Raw genomic sequence first — 12600 nt, forward strand, 5'->3', positions numbered from 1 at the left:
GATAATAATTACAATGGTATGTGTACTCTGGTAAATTCCTCTGGGCTTCTATCAAGTGTAAAATAGTAACAATCATACTGTCCTGTTTAGTGTTTCAGTAGCTAAAAGAAAGGTCTGCTTTCCCAGGAAAACATTCCTGTTTCTTGAGGAATGTAAGATATTCGTTGGTAAAAGGTATGGTCTGCTCTTTCAACCTTCATGCGTATATCAGAAGGAACTCTCCTGGAGCCTTTGCTGAAACAGCAGCACTTTAATGAGAAGCACCTTCTTAATTTTCACTTCTACAGCAAAATCCCAACCTTTCCTTAAAGGTAAAGGCCAGAGTTATGACACAATAAGACTTTATCATTTAGACACAATAAAATAAATGTCATAATAAATTTCCTGCTTTCAGTAAATTTTTGCTGAATATATCAAATACAAAATGACAGGAACAAAAAGTTTCATACCTTTTGTAACTGTTCAAAAATGTATGACAGTGTCCTTGGGATAATGCCTCTGTCACTGTAACGTTCTGCACCCCCTGTGATAGTGAATGTCTTCCCGCTGCCTGTTTGCCCATATGCGAAGATAGTGCCATTGTAACCTTCCAGGACACTGCAATAAAGAAATGACACACTTTTAATACATCAACATGGCTAACTGCATATGAATTAAATGGCTTGTATTCTAATAACAATCTTATTGAACACTATTAAAAACACTTTATAGAAATCTCTATTAAAATTTATATATGTGAATATCTAGCTAGAATTTACATTTTTATCTAGGAACAGCAGCACATCAAACCTGTTCTCTAAGAAAGGACGTGTAACGCAAATGGAGTTCAGTCATCTTAATTATATGCTTCGTCTTTTAGTAAACACTGGACCTGAATCAAAGAATATATTGATAAAGAGTTCTGGGGAAATAACACCTGTAATTTGGCAAACTGTCAACCTGACACCTGGTACCTCACATGGTATAAACACTCACAATAGTAGTCACTTCCTAGAGCAGGAGGAACACACTCTGTTTGCCACCATGTACCTTGTAATGTAATTCCCTACTTAATACTAAGCACCAGCTGAAAATCCTCTAGGAATTCCCCTCCTCTCTTTTCTTGGAATGACTTTTTGGTAGAAGATGCTAGTCCGTATATATTCTTCAGCCCTGCAGAGTGGCCCTTGATTTGATGGTGGTCTTAAGAACCCAAAGGCTGGATCTTCTCAGCCTTTGAAGAGCACCACCTATAATACAAGCTTTTAAAAATATGCACGAAATGATGTAGACTTTCAAAACTGTGTCTTTAATCTACGCTACATGGAACAGTAAACTTTTGTAGCTTTATGTTCGTTTTTTGATACAAGTGGCTCATTGATCTCTGAGATGTTTCCATTAAACCAGCTATGATGACATCAGCTATTGGTCCCCATGTTGTGGGTGGATTTTTTGATAGATGGCTCCTCTGAGTTCACCCCTCACTGTTCACATTAGAATTCCTGCCCTATTACTTCTGTCAACGTCCTATCTATAGTTCTATGTTTCATATGCTTTCATGCCTGTGTATTGAGTGATCTATCACTATAAGGGCCTCTTAAAACACACAGGTTTGACTGGAGATTATTCTGAAGTGGTCATTTAAGTCCTGAGTACTTTATGCAACTATTAAACTAACAATATATTCAGCAACAAGTCAATGCATCTTTTGCTGTGTAGGTAGAAAGTGTTATTGGTGCTTACAAATGTAATGGACTTAGTAAAGGGAATGCGCAAGAAAGTATTATAACTGTGTGATTCAATGTTCTACTTTTGAGGAGTGTAATCATTCTTCTTCATGTGTTTTTACATGGAGACAATATACTGTTGAAATTCTCAACTTTTAAGATGTTGGAACTATGACGAATTTAGATATATAATTAAAGAATCTTTTTCCTCAACAGAATTTGTTACCAATGAAATATCGATGTCCCATTAGCAATATCATTTGGATATCTATTTCTTGGCCATAAATGCTCTAGGTATATGAAGTCTAAAATTTTAAATATCTAACCTTAAACATTTTATTGATTTTTGATAGAAAGAATAGATGTAAAATATACTAGGCATTATCTGTCTTGAAAAACAAAAAATACAGAGCACAAATTAACATTTTCATTTTGATATAGATTATGAAAAGTGAGTAGGTAGTACACTACGTTGGCATCTGCTAATTGTTATGTCTACTTTTTTATGCTAAAATCTTCTTTCTCACTGCCAGTTGTCCTAGTATGTCTGTCTCTAATATGTGCCCCCCCATTCCCATCTACTGTGGGATGGAAAACCAGATGGCATAGCTTCATAGAACACTGTAAAATAAAAAGGGTAAGACTCGACCTATGTATACTCCCATGGCTATTTATTTATTACATTGCTACAATTAAACATTAAATAAGGAAATGTAATCAGGCAAAATTTGTCTCCAGTCCCTTCTGTAGAGCCTCCATTCCAACTCAATCTTGTAACCACTCTTCAGTGGACACTAGGCCTTTTCATGTACTTCTGGTCTCATCTGTCCTAAGGAAAAATACTAGTTAAAAATAAAGAAAGAGAAATAGTGGTGTAATGATCTTTGAAAATCCATTACTCCACAAGAACAATAATACCAGTGGCAAAAGTTGTCAAAATCAACTTTTTCAGAACTCTGGAAATTATTCAAAGACTCACACCAATCCATGAAGTGTTTATGTAAGACAAACAGCTAAACTCAGTAGGAACCATGCGCTTTGTGGTATTTTAACTTGAACATTCCCAGCACCTCTCCCTAGCTCCATGGTAGCCTTGAAAAACAACAGCCTTGAAACATTGGAGCTGTGAAATCCAGCAGCCTGGCAACCACTATAGGGGGCAGTATGGATTTGGGGCTCCTCAAAATGCCGCATCCTCAAAGAGCTGCCACTCTCTGACTCATCTGGGAGCTCTCTAGAAAAGCTCCACTCACAGTACTTGTCTTTGTTAGACCTGATTCAGAGTTCACTTAGTGTAACCATCCCTGTCCTCGGGGTATTTGTTGAAAAAAAATCAGTGGCAAGTGTTTAATATCCCAGCTGGCAAAGCTGCAATGCCAGTGAAGTAAACAAGAACGTAACCAAAAACTTAGAAAAATCTGTGAAGTAAGATGTGCATAAGGGGTTTCAAAAAACTCTGATGTACTCCTGGGAGTCAGGAAGGCCACACACATGTTCAGGACTATATGTATGCCCAGAAAAGACCCAAGAAGGGCATTAGAACTCATCTCTGGCTGGCCTTGAGACTGCACAAACAGGAAGTGAGAAGAAAGACAGTGTTACAAAATTCCTCAGCATTGAAGGTGTGCCCCCAACAAATATGTAGGGACCCTTGTATGTAGGCTGGGAGACCAAGGAGTTCAAGGAATTTAAGGAAATTTATTTCTTTATCTTGCCTAAATTTACTGGCTAGTTTGTTCAGATGATAAATTTGCTCAGTTTTTGTTCATCTTGGAATGTCTTAATTTCTTCTTCATTTTTGAGAATAATATTGCCAGATATAGAATTCTCTATTTGCACATGACATAATATTGTATATAGAAAATCGTAAGGAATTTACTATAAAATTATGAGAAGTAAGAAACAAGTTCAGCAGGGCTGTACGATACAAGTGTGAACACTGTGCAGATAGCAATATTCCCTAAACTGATCTACATTTATGCAATTTCTATCAAAATTCAAGCTGGCTTATTTGCAGAAATTGACGATATGCTTCTAAAATTTATATGGAAAGTTAAGGGACACAGAATAGCTAAAACAATCTTGAAAAGAAAGAACAAAGGTAGATGACTCACACGTCCCTATTTCAAAACCTACTACAAAGCTAGAATAATTAAGACAGAGAGATACTGGCACAAGACTATACATACGGATCAATAAAATAAAATTAAGAATCTAGAAATAGACCCTTATATTTATGATCAGTTGATTTTCAACAAGAGTGCCAACACTATTCAATGGAGGAAACAATGGTCTTTTTAACAAATGATCCTTGGACAACTGGATATCCACATGCCAAAGAATAAAGCTGGACCCCTACCTCAGACCATGTACAAAAATTAACTCAAAATGAATCACAGACCTAATGTAAGAGATAAAACTTAAAAGAAAATCTTGGAAGAAAACTTAGGAGTACATCTTCATGAGCTAAATTAGGCAATGGTTTTTTAGATATGACATCAAAAGCACAAAGAACCAAAGGAAAAAAATAAGCTGCACTTCATCAAAATTAAAAACTTTTGTGTTTCAATCAAGTAAGTGAAAAGACAACACAATGGAGATAATGTATGCAAATCATATCTATCTGGCAAGGGACTTGTCATCATATCCATAATCCATAACATACAAAGAAATCCTACAACTCAGACAACTCAACAATAAGAAGACAAACAATCTAATTAAAAAGTGGGCAACAGATTTGAATAGACGTTTCTCTAAAAAGAAATGCAAATGGCCAATAGCATATGAAAAGATGCTCAACATCATTAGTCATTAGGGAAATGCAAATCAAAATCACAATAAGATGCAATTTCACACTCACTAGTATGGCTAAAACAAAAAAAAGAGACAATGAGAAGTGCTGGTGACAATGTGGACAAATTGGAACCTTCATACATTGTTGCTGGAAATGTAAAATGGTACAGCTTCTTTGGAAAACAGTCTTACAGTTCCTCAAAATGTAAACCTAGTATTGCCATATGACCCAGCTAGGTATACACCCAGCAGTATTAAAAACATGTGTCCACACAAAAATTTGTAGTGAATGTTCACAACAGCATTATTCATTATTTAGCCAAAAAGTGGAAACACCACAAAGTGACCGTCAACTGATGGGTGGATAAATAAGATGTACTATATCCATTCCATCGGATATTATTTGGCAAGGAGAAGGCAGTACTGATACATGCTACAATAAGGATAAAACTTGAAAACACATTAAATTTTAAAAAGCCAGTCCAAAAAAGGCCATATATTGTGATTCTATTTCTAGAAAATGTTTAGGATAAGAAAATCCCATGGACATAGAAAGTAGGTTAGTGTTTGACAGGAGCTAGAAAGAAGGGAAAATGGAGAGTGACTGCTAATGGGTATGGTACAGAGCTTCTTTTTGGGGGTAATTAAAATGTTTTAAAATTAAATAATGGTGATTGATGGTTGCACATTTGTACTAAAAATAACTAAATTGCATACTTTAAAGAGTAAATGTTTTAGTATTTGAATTACATCTCAACAAAGCTGTTGTAACAATAAAATAGTAAAGAAGAGTCTATACTCACTTGGTAATAACCATATGTGTATACTATCTTTTCAGTAGTATTTTTAAAAGACAGAGAGAATGGTAATTAATAAAAAGAATGAAAAGCTAATGATACATTTCAGCAATGAAGAGTGAGATGCACATTTTTGTTCAGAAGTATTTCTGAACTTCCTAAAATCAACAATGCAGGCTACCGCTTAATCCATCTTAGCTAGAGACAGTCCTGATGTGTAAATAAATCAACTCTTTATAAACCCAGAGTTTGATGATCAGAGGAAATTTCCATTGTAGAAATTCTTTCCTTCCATTTGCAAAATGCACTTTTCCTAGAAGTTTAAATTATAAAGCTAAGATAGTTTGTCATTTCTTACCTTTTAATATTTGCACGAATAAAACAAAAATAAAGCCTCAACCCTTTTGGAGATTATAAACTGAAGTGTTACTCCAGACACAACACATTTACATGCTAGAAGAAAATACAAGTCATTTTAAAGTCTAGTTTTTCCATTTTTATTACTCTTTGTTTAACTAGGCTCCAAGCAGAATACTGTCTGGAGGATCTGCACAAAGTGAGACTTCATTTTGTTTACCTCCAGATGCAAAGGCTTTAAGAATCCCAAGATACAATGTCTAAATGAAAGTAATCAACAACAAATCATTATTGTAGTCATAATTTAGTTCACTAAACCAAAAAACGAGACATAAATTATAGTCCCTCAAAGAGACAGCATAGTTGAAAAAACAAACAAACAAAGAAACAAAATATAGTAATAGGACCATGGATTTTATAATTGATGTCAGCAGAGGTCTTCTAACTACATTTTGTCCACCCAAAGAATTCCCTCCAAGGTATTTCTGAAAAACAGTGGCACAAACTATTCTTAGACAGGACCAGGTTGGACTTAGAGAACTGAGTAGGGCTGATTTCATTGTTGAGAGGGGAGGGACAGGTGAAGCAGCACCTTAAAAGTTGACCATGAGTGAAAAGTCAAAAAGTAAATTAAGATAGACCTGTCCTGCAAAGAGAAATCGGATTGGCAATGGCTTAGGGGAAGGGGGTGGAGGTATGGTGTCAATTTCACTCTTCTTGCAATGCTACTCTGACTTAGCTTAGTACTGGATTACAAGCACAGTGGAACACTCGGGGTAGAAGACACAGAATCTATGTTTTTGTTTGTTTGTTTGTTTGTTTGTTTGTTTTGAGACAGAGTCTCCCTCTGTCACCCAGGCTGGAGTGCAATGGCGTGATCTCGGCTCACTGCAACCTCTGCCTCCCGGGTTCAAGTGATTCTCCTGCCTCAGTTTCCCGAGTAGCTGGGATAACAGGCACCTGCCATTATGCCCAGCTAATTTTGGTATTTTTGTAGAGACAGGGTTTCACTATGTTGGCCAGGCTGGTCTTGAAATCCTGACCTCAGGTGATCCACCTACCTCAATCTCTCAAAGTGCTGGGATTACAGGAATGAGCCACCGTGCCTGGCTAATGTTTTTTAACTTTTTTTTTTTTTTTTTTTTTTTTTTGAGATAGAGTCTTACTCTGTCCACCAGGCTGGAGTGCAGTGCCACGATCTTGGCTCACTGCAAACTCCACCTCCCAGGTTCAAGCGATTCTCCTGCCTCAGCCTCCCAAGTAGCTAGGACTACAGGCAACTGCCGCCATGCCCAGCTAATTTTTGTATTTTTAGTAGAGACGGCGGGGGGCGGGGGCGCCTCACTGGCCAGGCTGGTCTCGAACTCCTGACCTCAGGTGATCCACCCACCTCGGCCTCCCAAAGTGTTGGGATTACAGGCGTGAGCCACCATGCCCGGCCAAGGGCCCGGATTTTCATATCATTCCCTTCAATTCTTCTTTGAGCTAACCAGTTATGTGAGATAAGAAATCCTCTCTGCTTTGAGTTGGAATTCAGTTACATGCAACCAAGAGAATCATAATTATTGCAAAGTTTCCAGAGTGATCTGAAAGACACCTCTTAGTCCTTGATTTAGAGCAAGGATCTCAAGCTGGCCGTAAAACTTGCCTACAGGAATGTTTAAACTTAACTAAATTTGAATGCCTTTTTGTGAGACATGTTCTTCAGTTTGCCGTGGTCCCAAACATTCCCTAACATCTTAGAATCAACTGCTTCCTGAAGGTATGTTACTTGCCTAGACTTGAAAGCAGGGCTGTATCACTGCATAATCACCGTGCAGTCCATGTGAATGCTGGTGCCCCCTCACCTTTGTGCAGTGCCTAGCCATTTGTGTAGGCTACTGTGAAGCGCACCCCCGGAGGTGTACAACATAGAAGTCCTGCGTAAAGGCATCTGAATTTAGTCCCCCTACTTTAGATACTGTCCCTTCTAAAAGCATGTTTTGGCCCAGGGCTGTGGCTTATGCCTGTAATTCTAGCACAGGAGGCAGATGGATTGCTTGAGCCCAGGAGTTTGAGATCAGCCTGGGCAACATAGCAAGACCCTGTCTCTACCAAAAAAAAAAAAAATTAGTTGGGTGTGTGGTGTGCTCCTGGAGTCCTAGTTACTCGAGAGGCTAAGGTGGGAGGATCACTTGATCCCAGGACTTCAAGGTTACTGTGAAGTAACCTTGATTACTTGATTAACCTTGACTTGGGGACAAGAAGACCATGTCTTTACTTATAAATAAATAAGTAAATAAAATAAAATGTCATAAAAATAAAATACAATAAAAGCATGTTCTGGCAAGATCATTCTAAGATCTTTTACAGCTTCACTTCTATGATATATTGATCTGGTTGTAAATCCTGATAGAGAAATAAAGTAGGTTACATGGCTAGTCTTCGTCAACCTAAACCAAATCATCAATCATTTTGGAAAGGAATATCCAAGGCCAAGAATATCTAGATTAGAAGCAGTTACCCCATACAACCAAAATTTTTGTGTGTGTGAGAAAAATGAAACTGCAAACATAGATTAACTGGTAATTTATACATCTGTGGGCATACTGGCTATTAAACTAGAGTCACAAAGAAAGAGACCCACAGGCAAAATATAGCTGGCAGAGCATTTGTTTGGTCAACACTGTCTTTTTTAAAAAAATCAATCTGCGTGGTCTTAGTCCCCAGGATCTGTGCTCCCCAATTTAAGCACAGATACCACCACTCCATCTGGCCCTCACTAGTTTTTTTCAGATTAATTATTTGCCTTCCATGGAATGTGGAGTTTTGCAAACGCTGCTATAAAGTGACTCAGATAAATGCTAAGAGTAACACTCCGATTTAAAAAAAAAAAAAAGAAAGAAAGAAAAGAAATCAATAAAAAACTAAACTAAATATCAGCATCTTCCAGGTTTTGAAATGTCATAAGCAATTCCCTCACACCATCATCCACCTAAGAAACCAAATGGGTATCCCACCCATCATTGTTCACATTTCGTGTGTGATAGGAAAACAAGAATATTGGGTGCTTTCTTCTAAAACAGTCACTTTGGCACAATCAGGACTCCCACTCTTGGATGTGTCACTAAAACAGGATCAGCAGCTGCCTGCCTTGAATGATTTGCAAATTCTCCTTCTTGGATACAGGGGCTAAGGAAGGGGATCTCTTGAGATCCTTCCCAGTTCTATGATTCTCAGGGCTTTGTTCACAGTCTTGTTCTAATTACTTCAAACCAAACTTTGCAAGAAGCAAACACATCACAGGGCACCTAATCCAAACAGCCTCTCTTAAAGGATCTTCGAGGTCTTAAGGACACTAGACAGCTTCACATCCATAAGTTCATGGACCAAATCCAGGCCAGAGTGCTCTCTAAATGAGCTGTTTATTATTTCCCAAGTTTCTGAAGAAACCGTTTTGTGTTAGTATTAATAATAAGCAGCTTAAATCTGGTAAAAGAACAGAAATGCATGAAACTTTAATGGAAGAAAATGACCCCTTCTGAACACAATCCAGTTCTAAATGTTTCAGTCTGAAGTCCAGCATACAGGATTGAAAAGTGATGGCTACGTTTTTATCTTATTTGCGTTATAAAAAAGTATATATTTACATTACATTATACACTATTTTATCTTATTTACATTATCTTATTTACATACTTTATAATTACATTATAAAAAATGCATTTACTGTAGCATTTCTGACAGATATTTTTCCTATGATCCTTCAGAATAAACACTTAGATTAATTAAATATATAATCATTTTCAGATGACCATCTAAGGAGGCAACTAAAATGAAACCACAAAGTTTTATACAACAATGTGGGGGAAATTCATTGTCTATAGAAGTTTATTAGGACAGAATCTTGCATAAAACCTGAACTGGTTACTTTGGGTTTCTTTTATAGGCATACAAAAGAAAATAGAAAACACTTTTTCCTAAAATCCTAACACTGAGTTCTCTGTCAGTAAATTGATCAATCACATTTCTCAAGCATTCATACTATTATATGAGAAGCCTGGTACTGTGTGCTTTGTGAATTTACAGGAAAAAAAAAAAGCTTCTTCTCAAGAAATGTGCAGTGCAAGGTAAAGCAAGATAACCACCAAGATAAGCATCTTGAAATATCTGAGCATGTGCACATATTCAACTGTATAACCTTCTAATTAACACATCAATCTATAATTTTTAAAAACCCAAAGGACTGATTTATAAATGTGTCTGGAGAGAGAGAAAGCATTTAAACAAAGTCCTCTACAAAAATTTATAAATAGAGAGGCCAAGTGAGAAAACTGTGTTTTCCTAGAGACTCCATCCTTTTCCTTGCCAACTGTGAATCGAGCTTCTGGGTCCTCTAGCCATCTGAATAGTGGAAACAGAGATCTGAGAATCTAGGCGAAGAAGTAGGGGAGACAGGCATAGAAATGAAAAGAAAAAGGACCTGTCTTCAGGGGAGGATTAGTCTGAAGAGTTTAGAGGAGAGTGGAAAGCAGAAAGTTGAGCACTGCAGGATGGCGGGGGAGGGTAGCAGGTGGCTGCCTTCAGTGTGGTGGGTGCTGAGAGAAGCAGCAATGGAGGAGAATGCACTCTCCTAACTCCTGCAATTCCTGAGAGCCCACACACAATCTGACTTTTGAGTACTTCCAAAAGTGACATTGTACACTGACTGGACCACATGGAGCTCTAGTTTAGATTTAAGTTATGAGCCTTTTCCTCCATACTTCTAGTCTCAAGATTACTTGCCATATAAGACCTTCTTATTTGACTTCAATTTTGTGTAAAATGGAAGACATTTTGCACATTTTTGGGAAAATTCAAACACACCTTGATTTCAATGGATAATAATTAAGGAGGAAAATTGCCCTTTGGCATAGAAAGGTAAATAAAAATACATCTCATGAAGCTGCTAATAATCATCATGGCTTTATTTGCATCATGGATACACAATGATCTAACGAGATTTAGGAGCCAGAGTTTGAAGCAGAAAGATGTGGACTGACTGAGATCATTCATAAAGGAATCAGGAAAAAGGAACAGAAAAGACTTTTCAGCTAAGTAATGCCAACCTACTCTGCAGACCACGGAGAACTATGGCCTATGGAACTATGGCCTGTGAACTAGAGGGGCATGACAGTGGAGATGATGAAACCAGTCTTGGTTGGGCAAAAATCACATGAGGAATCTTCTAGGGGCACACTATGAGGAGAGATATGGAGAAAATAGGAGGGAATAGTGTTCACAAAATTCCATGAGATACATATCCTACTATTAGCTTATGGATAGGAGAGACACAGCATCATCCTACTAAGTGCAATGAACAATACAGTCTCAATAAACTAAAAAATCTTTAGTCTTGCCAGGCTCATACCTGTAATCCCAGCATTGTGAGAGCCTGAGGCAGGTGGATCACCTGAGGTCGGGAGTTCAAGACCAGCCTGATCAACATGGTGAAACCCTGTCTCTACTAAAAATATAAATTAGCTGGGCGTGGTGGCGCATGCCTGTAATCCCAGCTACTCAGGAGGCTGAGGCAGGAGAATCGCTTGAACCTGGGAGGCGCAGGTTGCGGTGAGCTGAGATTGCACCATTGCACTCCAGCCTAGGCAACAAGAGCCAAACTCCATCTCAAAAAAAAAACAACAACAAAAAAAAAACTTCAGTCTTAAAGCAGTCAATCAACATTTATATATTTAAATTTTTTTGTACCACTTCAAACTCAGTCTAATCAAAACTGAACTTACGATTTTTCTTTTATTTTAGACATATTCTTCCTCTTTTATTCTCTAGGTAATCTATTCTGAGACTTCTATTACCTCCCACTTTAGAGATGAGAACATTTAGCCTTCGAGAAGTTAATTATATCAAGGTCACACTTAGTAAGTGATAAGAGTAATACCCAAGTCTATTTGATTCCAAATATAATATTCTTTCTACTACCTAAGTTATAAAACAAACCTACCATCTTTTTATAAAGCTAATAATAATCAGGTATGTTCAGTAGAATAATATCCAGTTAAACAGTTGTCTCAAAGTTGCTCTCCACAGTTCGTAGGAAAAACTAACTTAAAAGTCTTAGCGATTAAGTATACCGGCTTCATGTTTTTAAAATATGAGGGCTAATCAGAATAAACAGATTAAGATCAATATAACGGTTTAAGTTATATACAATTAAATTACATATTTCACTACTTTTCATCTGTTCTCATCTTTTTTTTATTTTATTTTATTTTATTTTTGAGACGGAGTCTCACGCTGTTGCCCAGGCTGGAGTGCAGTGGCGCGATCTCGGCTCACTGCAAGCTCCGCCTCCCGGGTTCCCGCCATTCTCCTGCCTCAGCCTCCTGAGTAGCTGGGACTACAGGCGCCCGCCACCGCGCCCGGCTAATTTTTTGTATTTTTAGTAGAGACGGGGTTTCACTGTGGTCTCGATCTCCTGACTTTGTGATCCGCCCGCCTCGGCCTCCCAAAGTGCTGGGATTACAGGCTTGAGCCACCGCGCCCGGCCCTGTTCTCATCTTAAAACCACACCCTTGTTGCTGACACAGCCTGTGGTGAGCATCTTACAGTTAGGAATGCAGTGCAGATTTACAATACTTTCCTCTGGAGTACCTTGATTTTCATCAATTACATAGCACAATCTTGCAAAGTACTGTTTTATAACACCACTCTCTAGGATGGTTAAAAACAGGAAAGAAAATTAACTACAACAAAAAATCTGTATCACCATTCAGAGAGAAGCAAAGGATGTGATTTTATCATCAACATGTTTACAATAGGATTAAAAGAATAGAAAACAGAAAAGAATTACTAATCTTTGTAAGGTTTTCCTCCTAAAGGCAGATATGAAAGGAGAAAGTACCAGAGACTTGGGGCACAGCCTCTAGGAAAGTCAGAAGATTCAGAGGAGAGGAAGAAATAATGCAGAT

General features: G+C 37.7%; 2 protein-coding genes across 3 annotated transcripts in view; one reads left to right on the forward strand and one right to left on the reverse strand.

Annotated features, from left to right (window-relative positions):
* The window catches only part of DAAM2 (dishevelled associated activator of morphogenesis 2), a 979794-nt gene that overhangs the window by 723989 nt on the left and 243205 nt on the right, over nt 1–12600 (forward strand). The gene's annotated exons all lie outside the window — the stretch shown is intronic.
* The window catches only part of KIF6 (kinesin family member 6), a 381700-nt gene that overhangs the window by 299222 nt on the left and 69878 nt on the right, over nt 1–12600 (reverse strand). For both annotated transcript variants that reach the window (XM_050787599.1, XM_050787598.1), the window contains exon 4: nt 450–597. In XM_050787599.1, coding sequence (XP_050643556.1) covers nt 450–597 — 148 coding nt within the window. The remainder of the gene's footprint in view (nt 1–449; nt 598–12600) is intronic.

This window comes from Macaca thibetana, chromosome 4, assembly GCF_024542745.1.
Source record: "Macaca thibetana thibetana isolate TM-01 chromosome 4, ASM2454274v1, whole genome shotgun sequence".
NCBI lineage: Eukaryota > Metazoa > Chordata > Mammalia > Primates > Cercopithecidae > Macaca > Macaca thibetana.